The sequence below is a fragment of the Vanessa cardui genome, chromosome 16 (genome assembly GCF_905220365.1).
Source record: "Vanessa cardui chromosome 16, ilVanCard2.1, whole genome shotgun sequence".
NCBI classification, from domain to species: Eukaryota; Metazoa; Arthropoda; class Insecta; order Lepidoptera; family Nymphalidae; genus Vanessa; species Vanessa cardui.
In genome coordinates this window covers 11,159,694-11,187,210 of record NC_061138.1, presented here as the reverse complement: position 1 = coordinate 11,187,210, position 27,517 = coordinate 11,159,694, and the positions used below count along the sequence as shown (strand labels likewise).

General features: G+C 35.1%; 1 protein-coding gene across 2 annotated transcripts in view; it reads left to right on the top strand.

The window, feature by feature from the left end:
• Nucleotides 1-27,517, top strand: part of LOC124536107 (probable E3 ubiquitin-protein ligase RNF144A) — a 144,442-nt gene that overhangs the window by 9,110 nt on the left and 107,815 nt on the right. Inside the window, exons 2-3 of one of the 2 annotated variants that reach the window (XM_047112553.1) lie at nt 2,335-2,375; nt 19,646-20,420. In XM_047112553.1, coding sequence (XP_046968509.1) covers nt 19,686-20,420 — 735 coding nt within the window. In that variant the 5' untranslated portion in view covers nt 2,335-2,375; nt 19,646-19,685. Of the gene's footprint in view, nt 1-2,334; nt 2,376-19,645; nt 20,421-25,623; nt 25,838-27,517 lie in introns of those variants that run through there. The other variant, XM_047112554.1, reaches the window with a different exon arrangement.

The following is a 27,517-nucleotide window of genomic DNA, read 5'->3' as shown; positions in this document are numbered from 1 at the left end:
CGCGGTCCGTTTGACCGTCTGCTTATATGATCTCTAAAATACAAACACCTTAAAGCCTCTCCCAAGTGTTTTTAGATACGATCAATCTTATTATGTTATACTATATTTGATCGTCTTATCATCTCAGCACGCTGTAAAGGTTGAATTATTATCACAGCTTTTCTCAATTTGCTATCAACGAGCCATTGAACTAGCAAATACACAAACATAATTTACTGTGACCTTATTAAGGACGTTGATATAAGTAATATATATAGCATTATTTATAATGGAATTTTAGAAGTAAACGTTGATTAATTCCTTATTTTGGCTCCATCTAATTTTGTTCTTCAAGGCCTATTTCTATCTCTCATCGATCCAATATATTTTTGTCGTATCCATATGGGTATGATCTCTGTGAAAGATTTATTTTATCACTGTCCACGTTTCGTTTCAGTGAATAGTTTAATTAAGTGCGAAGATTGGTCTATAACAAAGATTTGTTTCTACTAGTATTTGGCGGTCAATTGTTAATGACTGATTTCGTAAGAGTACCAAAATAAATGTTAAAACTTTTATTATATATGTATAAATGTTCGATCTTTTCAACTTGGAACTTTGGCCTACCAGTTGTTCTACTACGAAATAGGAACAGGTAATGCTGTGTTTTGGTCTTAAGACCGAACTGAATTATATATACATCAAGTGAAGCCATGACATAAGCCGAATAAAGCATAACATAATACAAAAAGAGCAGCATGTTTAATCGCAGATGAAAGTATCATCCTTACAAATATCGATATCACTAAAACGGTTTATCATGGAGAAAGGTGCAGTTCTAAAAGATATTTTAAAACACACTTAGATTCATTCGGTTATCAGGTATCGAAATTAATTTATTAAATAAATAGTCGTTTGATATGGTTCCAAATCTTAGTAATCTGTTATTTCTGTTGAAGAAAGTATTGGAAAGAACATAATTGAATGTAAAAACGACTTTGATAACATTTTTATATCAATCATACTTCAGGTTTCGAAACGCTGATAAGGCGCAGTAATTTGAATTTTCATTGGTCGGTAGGTGTCGATGACGTGATACGCGACCAATGAACATTCAGATAAAAATCTCAATGTTTCAGAAACTAATAGAGATTTAATGTAAAGTCAAAATTTGTTCCATCATGCTTATTGCTGGGAGGTAGAATCAAATCGAATCATAAATTACTGTACTAGGTTAATCTTTAACAACTTTTATTTTTTATTAATATTATTTTATTTTTATTTTAAACCCTGGATAGTAATACAAATTAAGAAAAACATATATTTATTATATGCTATTTAATATACACGTTGCCATTATACAGGTAATTTTAAACAATAAAAAAAAACTGACTTTTGTTGTCTTATGGGGAAATACGTCCATTTTGCATATTTGGGTTTTCCATTGATCCTAATTTTATGAATACATGTATGTTGTATATAGATAGATACATCGTTAAGCATATTAATTGAAGCGAGTAATATCGTAATAATATAATAGTTTGGCTTCATAAAAACTTAATAACACGTGAGTATAACCGAAGGTCGTATGTCTAAATCCGTGCCAACAACACCGGGTGCGTTTCATGTGCTTAATTAATGGCTTCTATCCTATATGCGGTGAAGGAAAACATCGTGGGTAAATTTGCACGTGTCGGAAGAAATTTTATCGAGGCAAATAGGCCGTTTCATCTACATCCTTGGTAGGAGGGCTATGTCTTTGTCAAGCAGCAATGATCTGTATTATTTTGTTCCGGTTTGAAGTGTGAGTTAGCCAGTGTAACTACAGGCTCGAGATTAATGGCACTTTGACTATGTAAGGAACAGTTAATGTTTATTACAACGCCGAATTATATGGGCAGTCGTGACCACTTATCATCAGGTGGCTCAATTGCAAGTACGCCTACCTATACAATAAACAATCACATTCGTAAATAAAACAAATATAGACTATTCTATATATCACAGATACAAATGTACACCTAGTTGGTATATTATAATTGTATGCATACATCAAAATATGACACTTTCTTATCAGCCAGCGTAAAAAACAAAACGATTACATCAATGACTTATACGTATAATTATTTATTAGTATTATATATCCATGTTTTTATTATAGATTTGTTTATTGATTGCTCGACCTTATCGTCGCTATCGATATGGAAAATTGATTTGCAGTGCAAATCTAATATTGAATTATTTTTCAAGGTCACGTTTTGTTGTCTTTGTTTTTCTTAATTGTTAATTATTATAAAAAAAATCACTAGGATAACAATGTTAATTATGTGTTTAATTTTTATTTTTTCTTTTCAGGAGGATGAACCAACGGCGTTTCAGGACATCACTTCATAATGGTATGTTTCCGAATAATTAATATTCAGAATATCGTAAATATTATTAATAGATAAAATTAAACAGACATATGTATAGATCTCATATAGTATTTTATATTTCGTATATGTATAGGTATTATATAGAAGGTAAATTGAAATTTTAATTAAATATTTATGAGGATGTGTTTTCCGATCTTGCGATCGTAAAAAACCTTTGCAATCGACAGGACAAAAGTTTAACATCAGGGAATTCCGTCGTGTTATAATAATTATTATTAATGTTAACGAAACATGTATGTGGATATATGTGGATAAAACATGAATATGATGAGGTGATATAAAATGTTATAGACTCGATTACCCAATGTAAAGCGTAGACAGGTTACACATTTGCATACGATAGACCTAACCCAAGAATTGCTTGTATATCTCCCATTGCATCAAGTTTACTAGGGCTTTTTGCAAGCTCATCATTATAGCCCTTCATATATTCTACCGCCAAACAGCAATACTTAACAATAGATGTGTTACGGTCTGAAGGGTATATGCTTGAGAGACATCTTATCTTAGTTCCTAATTTCGATGGTACATTAGCGATGTTTTCTAACGGCGCCAATGTCTATTGGAATTGGTGATCATTTGCCATCAGGTAAGCAATTTATGCGTCCGTCTGCAAATGCCATAAAAAAGTAGATCTATTAAAGTCTGAAAAAACAGGTTTGATGAATATGAAACGATGCTGACTGTCTTATTATGTGTGTAATAATCTCGGTACATGTATTTGCCATTGAATGTTTGCATACACGAAAATCTGATATATATATGTAGAAATATGATATGTGGTTGTTATGTACCTTATTCAACAACGCTACCTCACTCGGTGCGAATATGTGTGGCAGAATTTCCTCGAACCCAACTTAGGGCCTAAGATATATGTATCAGTAAAGTATACCTACCAAGTGAACGTTTTACTTAGTAATATTGGGGATATTTTAACAAATAGTCATCTCCACGGCCGTTTCGTAAAATGCCTGTGGCGTATATTTTATATGTTTTGGATTAACTTTACTAAGGACAAACATAATTCGTCGCTCTGATTCTATTTATATATTTAAACCTCGTGTGAAAACTCACTATCTTTCCTTACAATAAGTAATGTATGTACGTTTATTGAATATGTATTAATATATAAAAATGATATATGTGTGTATGTATATATATTTATATGTAACGTATGTAGGTTATATATATTTTACATTAGTATGTATATTAGTCATTATTTTCTTTTAGCTTGAATATTATTTTATTTTTATTTTTTGCACTATCCTGTTTCTGCTTTTTCATATCCTTTCACCAAAGGTTAGAGATTGCTTAAGCAATAAGACCGCCATTGCAAGCTCTTATTTTCTTGTCTTTGTTGTAATTGTTCTCTTTATTTGTATGCCCTTTCATTGTGTGTGCAATAAAGTATTAAATAAATAAATAAACAAATAAGTCTCAGGCCGCAATTTAATTTAATTTCGTGGATCGTAATATCAAGGTTAAACCATAACAAGTCAGCAGCATTTATTCTTTTACGTTATGTCAAAATTGATGATCTATGTATTTCTCGCGTGCGTTTGGTTCTCGTGGACAGCCTCGCGTGGATTAGTGGCTTTAGTGTAATTGTGTAGACTCATCAACGATTATGACACGATGTGTCATACATCATAGGTAGTTCAGTGATATTACATGATAGGGCAATTAAAACAATTATCGTCATATTGAAGTGTAACGTACGTATGAATAGCAAATGTCCAAGTTTTTCCGATAAAGTATGTTTTCAAAGGAGCGTCAGACTATGTGACATTAAATGCTGCAACGTTATTTTTCTATTATTAAGAACTCAGAAAGTATATTTAAAGTATAAATAAATACAAGAAAAAAGATCGTCATTTGTTTTTAGTTAAAGAGAAAAGTAAGGAATATGTTTTGTTATGCTATATTTTTGGATACGTTTATTTACGTTTTTTAATGGCGATAACTACAAAGACCCGAGTTCTCGCTTACATAAACATAGAATGAAACACAGTTGTACGATTAATGATGGCTATTATGATACAATTATGTTATATATAAAGCTTAGATTATAGAATATACATTTTTCAAAAACAAGCTAGATAAGGTTTTCAGCTGGACAGACGTCTTTCTTTACTCATAGTGGGGGTTATGTGGTGTCAGTGCCAAATGTACCGGAATTCCCAACTATAAAACCAGCGGTACCCACTCCGTCGGAAGGCGTCAAGGGATCCCTTAAGAATACTACCATGTCGCTTGGACTAATTAGTATATGAGGTAGTACCGACTTTTTACTAAATCTTCTTTCTAAGTTTAGATGTTATAACTATAATTATTTTCCGGAAATTAATACAAATTGGATTGGATCGCATTATTGCGCAATGAGTCACGGGGTTTAATTATTATTAAGGGAAAGCTATGTATGTCGATAAACGCTTTCGATTAACATATTACAATATATATAAATATAGCAGACTATTGAAATGGGCTTAACATGTAATATAGATCTATGCAATCACGAAGCGGTGTGGTTGTCAGTTTTTTCATTATAATAGGTATGTATATAAGTCTACTCTAAGTCGTCACATTGATAATATGTAATTCAACATATATATATATCATATATATTGGAATGTAAAAGGATCAATCTAGCGTTGAGGATTTGTTTGTTTCCTTTCCATGTGATGGATCGCGCTCCGTGGTAATATATTCATCGTATAATGCTAGTGGAAATGAGAAAAATGTTTTCGCTACGTCTTCGCTCCGAAAAGAAACATATAGTTAGATTTTCTTACAACAACAGCCTGTAAATTCCCACTGCTGGGCTTAAGGCCTCCTCTCCCTTTGAGGAGAAGGTTTGGAACATATTCCACCACGCTTTTCCAATGCGGGTTGGTGGAATGCACATGTGGTGTCACATGCAGTTTTCCTCACGATGTTTTCCTTCACCGCTGAGCACGAGATGAATTATAAAGACAAATTAAGCACATTATACTGCGGTGCTTGCCTGGGTTTGAACCTGCAGTCATCGGTTAAGATGCACGCGTTCTAACCACTGGGCCATCTCGACTCAGATTTTCTTAACTGTCTATAATACGTAAACGAAAATAAAAACATATAAAGTTATTTTTATAGGTTTGCTATAAGAACTTGTTGCTTAATTCATAATATACATTCGATACATATAGTAAAAATGAATTGTCTGTTAGTAATATTTAAATAAGCACTTTCCACTAAATGCATATGTATTTAGTATAAAGCGGTGTTTACATGTTACATATACCAAAAATAACATTTTATTACAATTATTGTTGTTCTGTTTATTTGTTTCGGTTAATCTTTTGAACGACTAAACTGATTTTGACGCAAATTTTAAGGGCAGGTAGCTGTTGAAATAACAAGTAACTTAGGTTGCTTATATTTTCGCATTATGTATAAAGTCCCGCGGAAATACTGTGTAACACCGCGCGCAGCCTTCGTGCATGCCACCAACCTACCATAATGCCAACAACTTAATATAACTAAAGCTACAGATTAAATAATTTATGTTAAAGCGAGGCTCAGCTAGCATATTATATTTATAGTGTGAGATTTTATTTTTTTTATTAAAAACCAGAAACGAATTCCTGCTTTCGCATTTGTAATATAATCAGAATATTTCGAAGTTACATTGCTTTCAAACTGTGTTGTTTTTTATTGGTACGATATGAATATCTTATAAGATCATGTTCGCGTGTTTTTTCAAAATTTATAGACCTTGATTTATATGGCGTTTTTTTTTATAAAATACTTGCATTCCATCTCGACTTAATTATAAGACTTTAAATGTAATAAGACGAAAATAAACATAATTCATTCTGAATTGGGCCAAGACACAAGAGCCTAATAATCTATGCAGTTGAACCCCCCCCACCGTTGTCGCCGTCTATAATATAAACCTGTAATACTGTGTAAAAAACTTTTACATTTTATTACTATTAAAATTGGACAATGACATCATTATGATCTATACAATAGAAATGCTGCGTATTATTCCGTAGAAAAAAAATATATAAATGGCATGTATATTTTTTTATAGTAGGTAATAACTTTTACTTAGATGTTCTCGCGCGAATCAATTTTATCGTCTACAATGACAAATAGGTTATAAGGCTTTGTCCATTGAAACCTATCAAAATATATAAGTTCCTAATACATCTATATTAATAATATAAGTGCATAATTGTTCCTGTTGCGCTTTCACGACTAAATAAATCACTGAACCGGATCTGATTAGATTTGTTATGAAGCTTGAACCCTAATGAAGGACATCAGATGTTTATAGTACGACACAACTGAGATTTAACATCAGCAAAATACGTGAAACCGATTACTGTCGATCTACACAACCAATGGGAATAGCTCCCTATCGCGCCATTCGACGCTATTCATCACTATAGATTCTCGCGTCAGTTTAACCCAAAAAAGCAAGTCCATGTAAATCGACGTGTCAAATTGACGAATATATTAGGGCATATGATATTCCAAGTTATTACGTTTGTGTAAAGATCATATTCATATAATAAATAAATATTGATAATTCGGGATGGCGTACTTAAGTGGGCTGTAATCGGTTTTACGAATTTTGCCGATGCTACATCTAACTTGTGTCGTACTATACATACTTCTTTTACGTAAAGCCTACGAGGCGCTGTCGAATCTAGTAATTAAAATAAGTATAATGTTTTTTCAAAACAAAGAGTATAGTAGTTTACTTAAATGCGCTGATATCAAAGGGTTCTAACATTTTCCGGTTACATAGTGTATAAATACATTACGTATACCCAATACGGAAGGTAATAAAGATTAATCAAGGTTTTCTATTACGTCCTCTAGCTGTTCAACATTAGCATATTGCTATAACAAACAGAACTATGTTCTAGAACTTTCACGAGATCCAGTCGTCAGTGTAACGGGCACGAGGAATGTGATTATGTCGCGATCGGCGGTACATTGGCAGTAAATTGCTTTTTTATGCTTCTTACAGGTATTTGCTCATCTGCCTTCCTTACACAAGCTTTAATATATACTTTAGATTAAATATCACTGTAAGAAAAGCTAGTTACGTTGCTAGTTCCTTTGAATAAAATATTAGACGGTCTTCTATTAAACGTACTTTGATTATTCTACTTTTATATTTCAGGATCATTGAACTTTGATGCATACATTATTGATATTAAATCTAGGATGTATTTCAGTTTCTGAAAAGAAAATAAATAGTTTCTGCTGACCGTACAGTAAAACGGCAGGCTTAGACGGATGCATTCGATGTGAGTTGAAACGATATAAGTACACAAGATGTATCTCAATATTAACATTTATTATAAATATTGGTCTTCTTCGATATCAGAATTTAAATTGTCTAGTACGATTCGTGTCTTTGTATCGTCCATATTGATTTGATTTGATAATCAATTCTGTTAGTATCCAGGCTTCGAAATTATGATGAAAAAAAAATATTTAAATACTAAACTTTTCCTAGACAAATAAAAATTGTCTCTTTGAAGCTTTTAAAAAGTTATATTTTGTGATAACATTTTAATTTAAAGAAAAAGATTGGTTCAATTCCTTTAAATAAAATGAAATAAACATATTATTTAGACGAAAAGGATAAAATGTTCATTTAGATGTATTCAGAAAGGTTTATGTGTTTTTAATGGCAGAAAAATAAAAACCGTTGGTATTAATGCTTTTAAAAAAATATACGAGTAGGTATATAGACTTCGAAATTTGAATTTATAAATACACGTATATTTACAATATAATGTGAATATATATTTTTAAAAACCGAACTACTTTTTTTGCCTGGCGTTTCGATAAAGTGGTATGTCTACCTGATTACACTTTTATTGACTTTATTTCTCTCGTAATTAATTTAAAAATTTTATACCCTAAACACAATAGGGTAATATGTATGTTATAGTGTATAAAAGCTTTTTTCTTCGTAAGATTAAAACTAAATAAGCACTTAAAACTAAGTAAGTTAAACCTATGTTACGAGTACTTAAATAATTTAGTAGGCGACTACATATTCCACGCGGTTTCAACCGACCTAGGTATCGTTTATTCAATGCCTGATTTATGTGTAATGTCATATTGATTGACATTTATAGTTACAGTTCCGCTGCCATGTAACGTTCTGTCAAGAAATATGGCCCATAACCTACCGCAATAAACATACTATTGTTAGAATCTGTGATTATTTCGTTTGTATATCTGTAGGTTTTTTTATAATATAGCAAGCGGACGAGCAAGTAGTCTAATTAACTAATAGTTACCACTGCCTATGGACGCTGGCGCTGTATGAACTTTCAACCCTTCGTTACATAGCTAATGCGCCAACAAAACCCTTGTGCGTCTAGTTAAACCAGCTCATTCACCCTTCAAACCGGAACGCAATAGTACTAAGCTTTGTTGTGTAGCGGTAGAGTAGTGAACTTGCACAAATACCTACTACAAAGTAAATCTATAGGAACCTCACAAAGATGGCGGCGTCTAATTTAATAGAAAGTGTATTGATTAAAATTTGGCTTGAAGATAGAAATCTCTCAGATGTGATCAATGCTTGATTAGAATGCTTAGAGCTTATTCCACACAGCATGTACCAATGGTTAGGCGGTGCACACAATTAAAAGGAAGTCATTTAATAACTACAGTTTTATTGATGCGGATGAATTATTAAACAAAAAAATAAGCTCATGAAATTAATGGTGCTTACTCGGGATTGAACCTACAATCTTCGGTTAAGATAAACGTAAACTAACCATCTAAGGTCGTAGTTTAATTTTATATTAATTGTAACGTATACGTGAAAAATTTGCGATTACCGTTTACTTTCGTCTGGGCTATATCAGCTCGATATGTATAATTTATGTATGTGTAATTATTATTAATGTGTTTTGTATGAAGATTCATTCCGTACTTCTAACCGTGACAGGCTTTCACGAAATTGCAATGTTGTAAACTATATGTATGGAGATATATGTAGCTATAACTTATATGTAACGGGAATGGATTTTGAAAATGGAATGGATATATAATTTTTTTTACCTTTATTTCTTTTTTAATTGGAGTGGACGAAAAGTTTTTTTCTGTTACATTGTATGGATTATTTCTAAGAACTATTAAAAGCATATTTTTATTAATTTCAGTGTGAAATTTCACGATGAAACAAATCTGAAACAAAAAATGTAATGTTAGTAATATATCATATTACATGTAAATAAAATATTTAGCAACTCTCAAGGTCATCTTGCCTGGCAGTTGGACTTTCACAAATCGTTACTCTACTATTTAATATTTATTTCTTAAAATAAAAAAATAATATTTGTTTAAAAACAAGTGAATAAAAACTCTTGAAAATCAAACAGCTGCTTTATAACTTCACGACAGTTACAATAAGAGTAATTTGTAAACAATTTATTTTTGTCTTTTTCATATCGTAGCCAAAAAACTTTAGCACGCCACTGCTAATAATAGACTGCGGGACAATTAGGTAGGCGTCCATATGATAATATTATTTTTACGACATCACATTAAAACGTTAACGAATTAACAAACAAAACAATGCTTTTTTTGTAAATTTTTCAGTACATGGACAATTTAGATAATTTCTGTCAATCGGTGGACTAAGGAAGTTTTCTTATACTATTATATTTTATTAATTAATTAATTTTTATCTTCAACAGTTGTACATAACATAACATATGTCCAACACGTCTATTTATATATTAAACATGTACTGCGAATAGCAGGAAAACAAGTTCAAGTGGTAGTGCCACGCTGTATACCTTCGGGTTACAGCCGAATGGGCCGGCACGCCCGGGGAAGTACCACTCTCTCACTTAAAATCGGCGTAAAGTGGTAGTTATGCTACCGCGTTTCGTCCGGTAAGTGAGAGTTCCGGAGGCCCAATCCCCCCCCCCCCAAAACTTGATGGTTGTGCAGAATTTGGTTAAATTACCCCAGGAGGGTACCATCAGCGACAGCGGTGGAGAATCCCTCTCTGGGCATCCATGCTCAGGACATACACCACCTGAGCAGGGATGCCCAGGCTGCCCTCCGAATTCTGGGGGGGGCAATTTTGCGCTCGCCACTGTTCGGGGCAAGCGGAGCAGGCATCATAAGGCAACCCCTACCACCCTCGCTGTGGACTTCTGCAACATAAGGGGACTCAACTCCAACCTCAACGCCGTTCACTACCATCTGGAAACGGCGAAGCCGGCCTTGCTCTTTCTAACCGAGACCCAGATATCTTCTCCTGCCGATACGACTTTTCTCTCGTACCCTGGGTACAAATTGGAACATTCCTTTATACCACGAGCTGGGGTATGCGTTTACGTCAGAGATGATATCTGTTCTCGACGCCTCGGCAGCCTTGAAGGACAGGACCTATCGATTATCTGGCTGCGTGTAGACTGCGATGACCATCCGCGAATCTATGCGTGCCTTTATAGGTCCCATAGCGGTAATGCCGAAACCGACCGACTGGTTGAGCACGTCCAAATGGCTACAGATTCCGTGCTTCAGCAGATTCCATCCGCAGAGATCATTATTCTGGGTGACTTTAATGCTCACCACGCAGAATGGCTCGGCTCACGCACCACCGATCATGCGGGTAGATCTGTTCTGGACTTCGCTCTAGCATATGATCTGACACAACTGGTCAACTCGCCAACGCGAATACCGGATGTGGAGGATCATACACCTTCCCTGTTGGACCTTCTGCTGACTTCACATCCGGGTGGCTATCAGGTTATCGTCGATCCCCCTCTGGGCTCGTCTGACCACTGTCTCGTCCGGAGTACAGTGCCGGTTGTGCGGTACTCACGGCCTCGCTTTGTTGGGTGCCGCCGAGTATGGCACTACAAGTCAGCAGATTGGGATGGGATGCGGTCTTTTTTTGCATCTTACCCATGGGGGCAGATTTGTTTCTCGCCGGATGATCCGAACGCTGCTGCTGACTCTGTTGCCGATGTGGTGCTTCAGGGTATGGAACTATTCATTCCTTACTCTGCAGTACCCATCGGTGGCAAGTCCCAGCCTTGGTTTGGTCGCTTCTGCAAAACGGCATCACGCCGAAAGTGGGAACGCTATCAAACCTGGGCTAATGCATCTGCGTCTCGTGATGTAAATACCAGCGCATTTAAAAAGGAATACAACTCTGCCTCTAGGTCCCTCAAAAACGTGATTGCTAGGGCGAAGACGGAGTACATTGGCAGAATTGGCGAGAGACTGGTGCGTCTCCCTTCAGGAACACGAGCGTTCTGGTCTCTCGCTAAGGCTGTCTTAGGGAATTTCTGTCAGCCATCTTTTCCATCTCTGCACAGAGACGGTGAGTCATTGGCCCATACCGCGAAAGAGAAAGCTGATCTTTTAGGCTCTCTCTTCGCGTCGAACTCGACTCTGGATGACCAAGGAAAATCTCCACCAACAATTCCGCGATGTGATACCACGATGCCGGAGGTTAAATTCCGGCAAAGTGCAGTTCGTAAAGCACTTCTTTCCTTGGACATTCATAAGTCGAGCGGACCCGATGGTATCCCTCCAATCGTGCTACGGACATGTGCTCCCGAGTTGGCACCGGTCTTAACGCGTCTTTTCCGGTAATCCTACACATTAGGCGTCGTCCCGAATTCCTGGAAGACAGCTTTGGTGCATCCGATCCCTAGAAAAGGCAACCGCTCAGACCCGTCCAATTATAGGCCTATAGCCATCACCTCCTTGCTCTCCAAGATAATGGAGTCCCTTATAAACTGCCAGCTCCTGCGGTATCTAGAGGAGAACCAGCTGATTAGCGACCGCCAGTACGGTTTCCGTCGGGGTCGGTCAGCCGGTGATCTTCTAGTTTACCTTACTCACAGGTGGGCTGAAGCAGTTGAGAGCAAGGGGGAGGCATTAGCAGCCAGCTTGGACATAGCGAAGGCCTTCGATCGTGTATGGCACAAAGCGCTTCTTTCGAAGCTTCCTTCCTATGGGCTTCCCGGGAAATTATGCAATTGGATTACCAGCTTTTTGGCAGATCGGAGCATCAAGGTCGTTGTCGACGGTGCATGCTCTGACTTAAAATTCGTCAATGCTGGTGTTCCACAAGGCTGCGTTCTATCACCCACTCTGTTTCTTCTGCATATCAATGATTTGTTGCAAATCGGGAACATTCATTGCTATGCAGACGACAGTACCGTTGACACCTTATACACCGGCCGCGCTAATATTTCTCGGGAAAACGTCGAAGAGAACCGGAACAAACTTGTGTCTGAAATCGAGTCTTCATTAAACGAAGTCTCGAATTGGGGCCGGCTAAATCTAGTCCATTTCAACCCCAAAAAGACGCAAGTTTGCGCGTTAACCGCTAAAAAAACACCATTTGTCGTATCTCCACGATTTGAGAACATTCCGATAGCCGCTACGGGTAGTATCGGAATACTTGGCGTTGATATTTCGAGCCTCGTTCAGTTCCGCGGTCAATTGGAAGGCAAAGCCAAATTGGCTTCAAAAAAGCTGGGCGTGCTCAGCAAGGCGAGACAGTATTTCACGTCGGCCCATCGCCTTAAACTTTACAAGGCGCAAATTCGGCCTCACATGGAGTACTGCTCTCACCTCTGGGCGGGTGCTCCCCAGTACCAGCTCCTTCCATTTGACCGCATCCAACGTAGAGCGGCTCGAGTTATCGACGATCAAGCTCTTTCCGATCTCCTTGATCCTTTGGCTTTGCGTAGAGATGTCGGATCACTCTGCATCTTCTACCGAATTTTTCACGGGGAATGTTCCGAGGAATTGTTCGGATTAATCCCGGCTGCTGAATTTCACCTTCGGACATCTCGCCAAAATTCTAAGTTTCACCCGCACCACCTTGATGTCCGAAAATCCACAACAGCGCGATTTCTCAGACATTTTCTGCCTCGCACAACCACTTTGTGGAACCAGCTTTCGCCGGCGGTTTTTCCGAACCGATACGACATGGGAACCTTTAAGAAAAGAGCCTACTCCTTTTTGAAAGGCCGGCAACGCACCTGCAAGTCCCCTGGTGTTGCAGGTGTCCATGGGCGGTGGTAGTCACTTTCCATCAGGTGAGCCTCCTGCTCGTTTGCCTCCTATGCCATAAAAAAAAAAAAAAAAAAATGTCGGCTATAATAAGCCAGTCTTTAATTGTTTTAGTTTTTTAATATATAGGGACTATTAGCTAAAATAACAGAGGTAGCAAAATTAATGTAAAATATAAAAAAAAAATTAAACCCAAATTAATTTCCTAAAATACGTAAGGAACTTAATTTTGGAATGTTAACAAATAAAGTACTATTCTATTACCCTTATTTATTTATTTTAGTAATTTTTAGTAAAGTATTTATTTAAGTATTTGTTTTATTTTAAATATGCGTAGATGTGTCTAATAGACTAAGAAGTGTTGAACTCATTGATTGCTGTACAATTTTAATTGATACCTTCTACTGATTAAGTAATGAGTTAATTTGATTGATTGAATGAGTTAATCTCATTTGGTCATTTGATATTTAATTTTTGCCTTTCCCTGATAAGGTTACGCGTCAAATTGCTTTGTAAGAATTAGTGGCGTCGTTTAACGTATCAATTAAGTGGATTAAATTAATGAGTTTTGTAGGAACAAAATTTCTTAAAAAAATATTTACCCTACATATTTTAAATATATTACTACTTATACTAATATTTTAAATGCTAACTGTCTGTCGGTCTGTATTTTACGCTTCCACGGTCAATACAAATATTTGGTGAGACAACCCAGAATCTAAGGGACTGACAATGTCTACTGATTTTCAAAAAATCTTTAGTGAGTAAAATCTCCTATAAATATAATTATAAGCCCATTATCTCAATTTTAAAGACGAAATATTTTAGAAAATAAGTTAAATGCTTAAATAAGACCTTGGCAATGGATTCAACGCGGGTGTATCTGCGGTTTCAGCTAGTTGGCTTATTCGCAAACAATAGGACTGCTGATAAATATAATTGTATACTAGCGTGATTCAGCCAGACAAATAACAGGCACATATATCATAGTATTTCGATTAGAAAAACGAAAATTACTATTAAAATCATTCGAGAAATATCAGAAATTGAATAATGATACTTTCTCACACACTCTGTATGTTATCTCTCCACACTTCAAAGCGCTGGACCGAATTCGATGAAACTTGTTATGTTATAGTTTGAATTCCGGCGAAGAACATACTTTTACATATGTGTTACAACTTTCTTTTAAAATTTTAGATAGTTTTTTTAACACACGCTTTGGAAGGGCTGACTGTTGGTTATAGTAAAGTTATATTCACTTGCATCAAAATAGCTTATAATCATTGTGAAGTCGTTTTCTTGAATCCTTTTGATACCGAGTGATTTATTTATACAATAGCATTGCTGTTCCTATGGTCTGCGTATTACTTTCCATTAATTGTAATTGTATGTAACGATGACGCGTTAGTTTATTCTTTGCTTGCGGCCCCCAGATAATTTCCTGTTTTTGTTTACGGTATTAAATCATGAATTTCATTGTAATTTCGTTAATTCATGAATCCGAAAATGATAGTTGGAATTAATTACGTAATTATACGTGTTTAAAGCTCACGTTTCAAAATGTTAATTGTACAGGATTATTTTAAATGGTAAACGATCATGGAATTAGTTTTCATTGTTTATTTCAAAGGATATAAAATGCATATCATGTCAAGATCAATCATCAATACGGATAATAATTACTGGTTTCTTAACTGTTCTTTTATGTAGAGCTTACCTTCCGAACGCGTGGTACCATTTACAACAACAGCCTGTAAATTCCCACTGCTGGACTAAAGGCCTCCTCTCCCTTTGAAGAAAGGGTTTGGAACATGTTCCACCACGCTGTTCCAATGCGGGTTGGTGGAATACACATGTGGCAGAATTTCTATGAAATTTGTCATATGCAGGTTTCCTCACGATGTTTTCCTTCACCGCTGAGCACGAAATGAATTATAAAGATAAATTAAGCACATAGATCAGCGGTGCTTGCCTGGGTTCGAACCCGCAATCATCGGTTACGATGCACGCGTTCTAACCACTGGGCCATCTCGACTCTTCTACCATTAAATTTGATTTATATTGTGACAACGTGAAATGTGTCGTATCAATAGCCTATACGAATGACCTTTTTATATACAAAGAAAACATAATTTAAAAAATGTATATTAGTATTACGAATGTGAAAATAACTCTGTACAAGATGTAATAATTCTATACAAGATTTTGTAGATGTTAAAAAGGCGTAGAATGAATACCTGTTGACTTCCAGGCAGGATATATTAATTTAAATAATTGTTGTCACACATGACTACTTTTTTGCCCGCATCATTAAAAATGCGTGCGAAGCCGCGGGCGACTACTAGTAAAGAATAGATGGTGATTTGACTTTTCAGACGATGTACTCGTATGACGTCATCTTAAAGTGACGTATGTTACACATACATACGTACGCAAATGTGAAATAAAGCAGATGTCGTCTGTTTTTTCATTTCGTCTCGCGGCTGACGACGAGTGTTTGATATTTTTGAATCCATATGTAAATTTTATCATACTCTTGGTAATGACTAATTGTAATTTTGTTAACATTAGTAATCCGTAACTAATTGTTGCCTTTATACTTGGCATTTGAACTATTTGGTACGTGGCTTATCTATCCTTTCGAATAAAGGTATACTATTGTTGTAGTATCCGGTCGTTGTCTATTTGTTTTAAAATAATAATTACTCGTTTCGAGAAACAGGTATATATTTTTTTATATGGCAACTAAATATTTAAGTAAACTTAGTTTTATTAAAACAATGTGATGATTGTATTGTTATTGCATGACTGACTTGTTTACTATTTTAACGTCAAACAGCTGATACCCTCTAGCCTATAATTATAGATATATAATCCGGATTAAATAGTTAATCGCGGAATGCTATGTCACATAACATTAGGTTCTATCATTGGTGCGTATTTGCACTGTAATCTACACTCGTATAATCGATTTTTTTAACTGACTTAAAATTGAACAAACTGCTGAAGGTACATTTGAGAGACCAATCATTTTCAAGCAAAGGAAATGGACCCTTCCATAGTAACTCTAGAATACTATAAATTACTATTGTTGTTAAAAGAGGTTTGTGACATGTTTAGGTGGCCCGTTTTTCTACCTTAATATACTTAAAAAGAACAAAGCGTACAATAGATATTTTTTTTATATATAAAGCTGTTTCAATGTTAAATGTTTTGCTCTTTAAAAGACAAAACTTTGACGTTACGGCGTTTACTGTGAGCTATGAACCGTGAAATTAATCCTCAAACAACGAAGTATTTTAGTACGATCGCGATACAAGTACGTAATTAAAATTCTTAACAACTTACAGTATAAGAACTGGATCGTTAATAATACAGTTGTTGTGATTCGAATGACTTGATTTACCCGTGATTCATATTTCCACTAAGCGCTTTGTATTGAAAATAAATACTTGTAACCCGGTGGGACGTGTGAATCTTTACTGAAGATTGATCGAGTTTAAATCCTGACTAGTATTACAGAATTTTCACGAGCTTGTAGGTGATGTAGGAAAATATCCTCAGAATTTCTACCATTTGTGTGTGTGTGGCTTGGTACTAATGGTAGATTTTGGTGCAATATCAAACCTTCTCAACAGAGGCGATGTCTAAGTCCACATGTCATTTAACGGCTGTTACTTACTGTACTTTTGTAACCTCAACTTAGCCGTTTCCTATTTTCTGGATATAAAAATAAAATGTAGAAGCATTATTGTTTATTCCATAATTTATATTAAGAAAGAATTACGTCTATTCTTGATATGTTGATGCGTGAAAAATGTGTTATCACAAATATATTATTTATAATATAAGTAGGGGTGATTAAACACGTCTTGTTTACTATTGCTATCAATATACCAGTGTTTGTTAATTAACATTTTATTAACTGTGTATTTACTGATTGTAAATAATGGTGTGACATATTTAGTCGGACAGATAAAGCACATTTCTCTATATATGAATGTGTACTGGAATATTTTCTTAAGTTGTTAGATAAGAGTTAATATAGTATTCAATGTAATAAAGCGCTTTCTGCTTTGGGAAATAATGTTCAAATATCACATTACTTGTAAGCGGCTAAGCTCCTGTTTTCGTATTGTTGGAATAAATTTTACCGTTTCTTGTTTTTCTTAATCAGATACCATTATTATTATACACTCAGCGGCACAGAATGTGGCCCAAACACATAATGTGGTTAAACATCAAAATTAAACACGAAATAGGGGTATTTTTTTTTGTACATAAAATTTAAAGGTATTAAAGTGGATATTTAGTAAAAAAAAAGTAATACCTCAATTAATTAATTTTTTATCTTAAAAATAACAAAAAACTCTAAAATTGGAAAAAAATAAACAAAAGAAAGTTTTAAAAAAAAATTACAAAAACTTACGGGACTTAAAATTAATACCGGGTATTGCCTCCTCTAGCCTTGATGACTGCCTGCATGCGATCAGGCATGGATTTAATAATGTTTTTTATGTCAACCTGGGGTATTTCTTCCCAGGCGGTTATCAAGGCGGTTTTTAAATCACTGATAGACTCTGGAGGGTTGATGCTGGATCTGATGCGTCTTTTAAGCATGTCCCATACATGTTCTATTGGATTTAAATCCGGACTTCGTGCTGGCCAGTCCAATTTTGAAATTCCTACCTCCGATATGTAGCTATTCACGCAAAATGCTGTGTGAGGTCGCGCATTATCGTGCATTAAAAGAAATTCCTGGCTTCCAATAAATTCCATGTATGGTAGAACATGTTCTTGGAGGACCTCTTCGATGTATCGCACTGCTGTTAAGCGACCTTCGATTATTGTTAACTCCGTACGTGCGTCTGAACTTATTCCTGCCCAGACCATAACAGAGCCACCATAAAAACTTACTGTTTGCCAGGTAGTGGTGGGTAAAAACCTTTCTCCTCGCCTTCTCCACACACGTTCGCGACCATCTGGATGCCTTAAGGCTACTCTGCATTCATCGGTCCACAGAACCTTAGCCCACTGCTCGTGAGTCCAATTAGCGTGTTCGCGAGCGAATTGAAGTCGAGCTACACGATGGTGTCGGAGCAGTTCTGGACCTCGTGCTGGTCTTCGGGAACGCAAGTTTTGTTCCTCCATTCTTCTTCTTATTGTTCGCTCACTTACACGGACGCCTCTTGTCGTTTGTAGACGCTGCATTATTTCACCCGCAGTAAGGAAACGATTTCTCAATATTGCGAGGATGATAAATCGGTCATCTCGAGCTGATGTGCATCTGATATTGCCACTTCCTGGTCTCCTCGTGTATAGGCCGGTCTCATCGTATCTTTTTAGGGCATATCTTAGAGTTGTACGTGGTACATTTAAAGATACAGCGATTTCACGCTGCGTTAAACCTTGACTCCGAAGTAACACAGCTTGAGCGATTTGTGCTGAACTTAAGGCCATAGTTTTCAGTTTTTAGTAAGAAAAATGACTAAAGATTAAATTAAAAATAAAACAATAAGGGTTAAATGCACGACCGTTTGAATATCGAACTTTAACTCAACTGAGTTTTGGGCGTTTTTACACTTAATAACGTTAAGTGTGACTTACGTTAAACAAATAACCTTTTTTTATAACTTTGAAACTCATAAATTAACAAAAACTAACGCTACGATACGCTGCCACTTAAAATTCTCATACGCAACATCAAAATTGCATGTTATAAGAATTTTAGAGTTTGGGCCACATTTTCTGCCGCTGAGTGTAGTTATTTTACTTGGTGGTAGGGCTTTGTGCAAGCCCGTCTGGGTAGGTACCACCCACTCATCAGTTATTCTACCGCCAAACAACAGTACTCAGTATTGTTGTGTTCCGGTCTGAAGGGTGAGTGAGCCAGTGTAACTACAGGCACAAAGGACATAACATCTTAGTTCCCAAGGTTGGTGGCACATTGACGATGTAAGGAATAGTTAATAATTTTTACAGCGTTAATGTCTATGGGCGATGGTGACCACTTGCCATCAGGTGGCCTATATGCTCGTCCGCCAACCTATACCATAAAAAGAAAAAATTATTAACTGTACGAAAAGCTGAACACTAGCATCTGTTTTTGAGTCTATTAAAGTAACAATTGTTGTTTTTTATTGTTTCAGGCTAGTTCTGATCAGCGGCAGTGTTACATCGCCGCCAACCATGTTGCGACCGGAATCGCCTCTCGCTGATCACCGCAGCCTGCTGCCGCGGCGGCTGCTGCCTGTTAAAGCTCAAATCGCTCCAGCCGATAAGAAAAAGAACCGCAGATCTCTCGAACTGAACCCTCCGTCCAACGATCATGCGCCATACGACTATCCAAAACTACTTATTTCCAAAACAACCGACTCTCTCAACACGGAATGTCCACGAAAACTTATCAATAAACAAGATTCATCGGACAGTTTGAAAAGAGCGCTCCTGTCTAAAGATGATAAGAAGTGCCCCGCCAAGGAAACGGATAAAAAGGCGGTCGTGAAACAGGATTCCAGTGAAAGCTTAAAAAAATCATTGCTGTGCCGACAAGACTCAAATGATAGTACAAAGAGAAGAGACTCCGATCCGAAATGGATGCAAAGACAGGAAGAGAGTAAAAAGAGTTTGGAAGTCAAACGCGGTGGGGATAAGAAAGGCCTACTAGAGACTGACATAGATGAGCCCTGTAAAAGGATATACGAGAGGAGAACAGGATGCGCCAGGCCCACTTTGCCCCCTGTCGCCGAGAAGGGGGTCTCGCCAAAATCTCCGAATGGGAGTCCCCAAACCCCAGGAGTTGCGGCTGTAGCCGAAGGAGTGGTTCGATGGGGAAGTGGTCTCTTATCCCCGAAAGAGGAACCCAGGTTAAGGCCTGCTAGGAGCTGGTATGGCTACGGGACGCTTCCAACAGACAGTGATAAGGTAATTAAACATAATTCATATTTAATTTTTTAATTTCAAAATTAGGATACCATTTTTTTTTACTAACTCAAAAAGATCTGAATATATATACATTAAATTATTACCAGAAGACGTGGCCTTATTTGTATTGTAGTATAATTAAGGGCCATTTTGTTTTATCTAAATTTACTCTTACATTTCTCAGAACAATTCAACTGGTGTTTCCACAAATTCTTCAACAAACACAAAATATTTAAGTTTCTGTTTAATCTAAATATTAAGCTCATTAAGAAATGTCGTTACGTTAACAGATTCTAATGTAGAAAAATATCGACATTTCATTCGTTAGAGATAGTTAAAACGTTTTATTTGAATTAAATATTTTGTTTATTACTTGAATAACTTGTTTTGTAAAATTATTTTGTACACTAAAGACATTAAACACTCGATCAATATACAAATTTTTGGCATATAAATGGCAAAAGTCGTATTTAAAAGTCGAGAACAAGGAAAAAATATTTAGTCCAAAATGTCTGGTTCGCTGCTAAAAGTTTTTCAATTAATTCGTTAAATAATTAATGTTAAAACATCTTTGGATATGTCAATTGGAATTTGGGTTATTCTGTGATAAAATATCAATTACAATTCGATCTGATCAATAGCAGGTGAGGATATACAGAAAAAATACATATATTTATCCTTGAAACCATGACTTACAATAATTCATATTAATTGATTTATACATCATTCAATGCATAGGAGGTATTATCATTTTGATTTATTCGAAAAAATCTAAGCGTACATACCCGGGTCATATCAGCAAAAAGTATCAAGCTGGTACTAATAATAAACTAACTTCTTTTCTATTAATTAATAGTCATTTAATATGTATACATATTAAATGACTATTATGATGATAATCATATATTAAACTAGCGACCAGTCCCGGTTTCGCACGGGTGCAAGTTTATTTAAGACATCACATTAGAAACTTCAAAAATTATCACCGTTTCTTTACTATATTGTCTATGCATTATGTACAAAAACCGTCTCTCGAATCACTCTATCTATTAAAATAACCGCATCAAAATCAGTTGCGTAGTTTTAAAGATTTAAGCATACAAAAAGACATAGGGACGGAGAAAGCGACTTTGTTTTATACTATGAAATGAAGGGACTTCAAATTCCCGATCAATTTATCTTTAATAAGTAATTTAATTCATTTTAGAAGCACTTGTATTAAACAGTACTTTTGTTAATGGCGTATAAAATTGTAGAAAAGAAAAATGTTTAAGTGTTGACACATGTTTCTCGCAAAACCTTGACAATTATTTTGTAATGGCACGAAAATGTATTTATAATCTACAACATGACTTCATCGTACATAGAATGGGTATAAAAAGTAAACAAAATGTAGCTGCTTAGAATATTTTTAATACTTGACTATATAAACTGCTCATATGCTATATCCATTAACTTACTATGTACTCATCGGTCTAGTGATTTGCTCATAAAGATTGCGATCTTCAGTTACCGAATCCGGCGAATGGGATTATTAAGAATATCAGCTCGAAATTAGGAATTGTTGTTTGCCTTATACCTTGAAGAGCATGCCTTTGGCCTCTATCGATGAGGATATATCATTGTTATTATACTAATTAAATTAAAAAGGAACATCTCAATAAGTGTTAAGTATAATATACACACTACACTTCTAAAGAAACGTTGTTTAAACTTTCTTCTTCTGAGGAAACGAGACCTTCCCTTAAGACATTTATTGGCTCTTTCTTGGTATATTGCTTTAATTTTTAAAATAAGTGTATATTATTTATAAACAAAAATGAAACTTTGTCAAATGAACTTAATTAACACGAGATTAATATTTTAAGAGATTATAAACATTTTTATAGCAAACGATATCTCACTTTTAGATTAGTAAAAAATTATTCTTACTAAAGTTTTTTTCCGTACTAATAGTCTCATTTCAATTTTCAATCACAATTTCAATCACTGGCTGATTGAGTCTATCGATATTTTCAATCAAGTTTCGATAATATTCCTGGGCTTCTCGAAACCCTTGAGGATATTTGTGAATAATTATATAAAACAGTATTTGAAAACATTTATTGTTCTAGCTTATATTCAAAGTGGTTAGTCAACAGTATCAGTGACTCTCAAATTCTCAATGACCAGGAACTAAATCTTTTATTACACAGTTGAATTATTGCTAATTCGGTAGATATTTCGCATTTCGATATGCAACCCAAAAATATATATCTTGAAATCTAATCAAAACGGAAATTACTCTATACAGACTATTCGAGTTAAAGTAACGAACGTATGGACAAGTTGCTAAGAAAGGCACTCAGATGTCTATGTTAGTCTATGTTAGATAGTCTATGTTCGTACACAAGATAAGCAAAGGCTGCACTTACTATTTTAAATGACTACTGGTCAACGTGTTATTACCGTGTATTTAATATATGTAAAACGTTGAAATAAACAATGAAACTGAAACCAAACTACTTGTTTAAAATCAATACATAGTACATAAATTTGAATAAGTATTATAATATTGCTGGTAACGAATGGTTACAGCTTCATAGAATCGTATTAAGTTTTCCTCGGTATTCAAAAGCGATAACAAACGAATTGGCATTCGACACCCACGACACATGTGGAGCAACTGTTCACATAATGAATAACAATATTTTCTGTCCTATTCTAGCACAAGAGTGTATTACTAAAGACAAACAAAGATATTTCAATGAGCTATTGGTTTGATTTCTTACAGGTTTTGCTTTTGTTTATTACCTCGTGAAATTAATATATATGATGTTCCTTCAAGTTTAATATAAAGTCACGAGTAGTTTTTAAAAATATCAAACCTCTTGCTTCTATTGAAAGTAGGTGTTCCACAGGGGTCAATTTTAGTTATTTTTCTTTAATTCATATAAGTCGATGACACTTATATATATTGTATAGTATATTAATTAGAATATTAAATCTTAATAGGTTTTTAATACGAAGTTTTGAATACGAATTAAAGATAAACTTGTCAAACTGACTTTCTGATTACGCAAAAACATTATATTTTATTTTTTATAATTACAATAGACAAATATTGGCACGCATATTAAAATCGTCGTTTTTATTAAATGCATCTAAAACATACATTTTCGAAATGTTCCTTAACGATCAGACTAAGAAAGATAAAATAATATTAATGGTCATATGTCATCAGTATAGAAATAGATTCAGACAATGTTAGAAAAAATCGTACTGTATAAAGTTTTCATAGTTTAATATACTACAAACTGATTACCAATTTTGTGATCGTTATGTAATAATTTATTCGAATGGTCTAATAATATATTAATAATTATATATTAATCTTTTCCTTCCTTATTAATAAAGATAACGTTGAGATTGGTAGTTCAACGTACTTTTAATTTTTTTAGTTATATTATACAGGCTGTGTTTACTTATTCATATTAATATATAATTATAGTCTTAGTCATCGAGTACTTTTTAATAAAAATCACCTGTACTTGATATAACCGGTACGACTTAATTATATTGGGTGTGTGGTATGAATACTAATTTAATTACAATTAACCAAGGTTAATACGATATCGTAGCGCTGTGCTCCTCCCACGAACTCTATGTGGGTCAGTCACCATTGTTCGCGAACAGATAAATTAACTGAGGTCACTTGCCTCGCATTTAACCCGCTTCTTACTCGTAGCTCCGTTATTTGAGCCATTTCAATCACCTAAAGGTTCCTTGTTGTTCATTTACTTTGAACGAAGACCTTTTAAGCGGCTAACAATAAAGCGAACTGGGTAAAATCATCACGTAAAAAGAGTTATGCCCTCTCTCTTTCTCTTTCTCTCTGCCTCTTTGTTTTACAACCCGTTTAATATAAAATATATTTAATTTTTTTTTTACGGAATTTTTAGTAATAATTTTATTTTTTGTAATGTTATTATTCTCAAAATATAATGTGTAACAAAAGTAAATTCGTTCCAAACGCAGTTTCAAAGACACATCTCTTCTTTGTAAAAATATGTTATGAATTTTAATTCAATAGCACTTACAACTCAAGGCCGATAATAGGGCTTTTTGTAGTCATTATTCTACGGTAACAACAATAATGTTGATTGTTGTTCCGTGTTTGGTGGTTATTAAGACTGGTACAGTCCGCAAAATTAAAATATTTGTTTAATGTTTACTATCTTCATATTCAATATGTATTTAATTAATTTGACAAAAAAAGACCTGCTGAGTTTCTTTCGCCGCTTCTTCTCAGACCAGGGTGTTTCTTTTCGAACTGGTGGTAATTTGACCATCAATAAGTAAAGAGTATAGAGTAAGAAATTTAAGTTTAAGAAAAAGTCATTGAAGTGTATCTGACTTTAGTTTTTCTAACATTTACAGTGGTGTTCAGTTTTAAGATATGTGTGTTTGTGTGCGTGCAAATTTTTTATTTACGTTTCTCATGTTACGTCATAATCGTCGTGTAACAGCTCAATCAAATTAATAGTGACTTCATGGGCGTCAAATAGAAAGTCTGTTGTGAGAGATTGAATTACAACGATGTAATCATTTTGAATTTTATATGAACGAATACTGTCAAGAGTCGAGACGGCCCAGTGGTTAGAACGCGTGCATCTTAACCGATGATTGCGGGTTCAAACCCAGGCAAGCACCGCTGTTTCATGTGCTTAATTTGTCTTTATAATTCATCTCGTGCTCAGCGGTGAAGGAAAACATCGTGAGGAAACCTGCATGTGACAAATTTCATAGAAATTCTGCCACATATGCATTCCACCAACCCAATTGGAACAGCGTGGTGGAATATGTTCCAAACCTTCTCCTCAAAGGGAGAGGAGGCCTTTACCCCAGCAGTGGGAATTTACAGGCTGTAGTTGTTGCTGTTGTTGTTGAATACTGTCAATTTCATTAATGAGTATTCTATAAAGGTTCATGTTCAATTCGAAATTAGTTTAACATCTCTAAGCAAGTAAAGCGAGCGCTAAGTCTGCGTCACGGTAGACGCTACCAACCGGCGCGGCGAGAGTGTACATCTTCTCAGATTCAGGAAGTGACTTATTCACTGAATACGGACACGGAATCGCTCGGTTCGCACTTCAATTAGCAATTCCTACTTTTTGTCTTATCAAGGAAATGCCGGGAAACGACAACGAGTCGACGACATTTAACGACGCGCGTTCGACATGCGCGGACGTGCGCTGTGTCGCACGCGTTGCCGGCGCGAGTAACTTTCGATTTTCATATGACTTATCTATTAAAGTGAAAGCGTATTAGTGTTGTGTTACGAAATAGTGAAGTGGCCAGTTTAATTTTTTTTTGTTGTTAAATGTTTTTGTATTTCGAAGTGTTTGATAATGCCGAATGACGTTCGACGTACGAGGGTGAGATGTTTACTGTGTAACAGTCTTAATGCATTTTTTTATATTGATTTTATTGAATATAATAGACTATAAGGTACACATAAAAAATATATAAATCGAAAAACACGTGCAGGTACATACATATGTGTAACTAAAATGCATGAAAACTATTAATTAATTCAAATATTTGAATCATTCATAGTAAAATTGTGTCTGACCATTACAGCTGTTCACTAAAAGAACTATGATTTTTATTATAACACTAGTTATTCATCCTGACTCGCATGACTACTTGACATTTTTAAATATTGTTAAATTTTTATACTAAATAAATCAAAAAATATATACTTTACTTTCTTTTAATACTATAGAAGACTATATTTCGCATTTCTCTTAATTATTGTACTCGTACATGTCTTTCATATTCTTGAGCTATATAAAGGGACCAATTTTACTGGTTAGCACACATGAGTCTAACAGTGAAAGTAGGAAGGTACTTCCTAAATTCTCCCTTTATTTGGTAATGCTTTACCATTAATTCTTTAACTTGCCTGTGATCTGTGTGATGATTGATAGCACACCTTGGGAATGAATGAATCGATCTTCCTGGCTATTTCTATTCATATTCAATATTTCATTAATTTTACACAAAAAAAGTAACCGCTAAGTTACATTCGTCGGTTCTTCTCAGGTCAGGTATCTTTCCGAATTGATGGTAGTGTTTGATTTGACTATCAATTAGTGAGTGCAATGTTTCCCTATTGAATAAAATAATTTAAGTTTGTGTGGCTGATGTGGCTTGTGATCAATCCCTCGATCTCCAACCTCATAAGCAAGTAGACTAGCGAGTTACTATGACTTAATATAAACGTGATAATAATTTTCTAGATTATTTCATCGAATGCCAAACGAGAACAAGTAACAAGTTTATATAATAATATATTCGAAAGACGACGTTTTATCAAAGACTACAAACTTAAATTCGTCCTGATATGAATATATTTGAATAGAAATGACATGCTACACGTGTGGATTGAAAACATCTCAGCGCAAAAACAAGTTACAAAGCGTATCTGTACAGATTTTTATTTAGTAATATAATTCTGTTAAAAACAATATACAATACATTCTAAGACTCTTAAACGTATGATTAACTTTGACGACCTCCATGGTCGAGTGGTGTGTGTGCCGGATTTCATGGATACGCCACTCTGAGGTCCCGGGTTCGATTCCCGGCCGAGTCGATGTAGATTACCATTAGTTTTCTGTTGTCTTGGGTCTGGGTATTTGTGGTACCGTCGTTACTTCTGATTTTCCATAACACAAGTGCTTCAGCTACTTACATTGGGATCAGAGTAATGTGTGATGTTGTCTCATATTTATTTATTTATTATTTATAACTAGTAGGCGTCCGCAGCTTAGCTCGCGTTGTAAGGTGTTTTGTTTTCATGTGTTTGGCAAAAAAGTAGCCCATGCTCTTTCTTGGAGCTCAACTTTGCTTCGTACTAAATTTCATCAAATTCGTTTCAACGGTTTGTTGGTGAAAGAGCGACAGGCAGACAGATGAACAGAGTTGCTTTCACATTTATAATATTAATAAAGATTACAAAAAAAATTATGCAGTGTTCATGGATTTATTTCCATTTGCTGTGGCGTCATTTTAATTAATGTTTTTAAGAATTGCAATGATACGGAAATTAC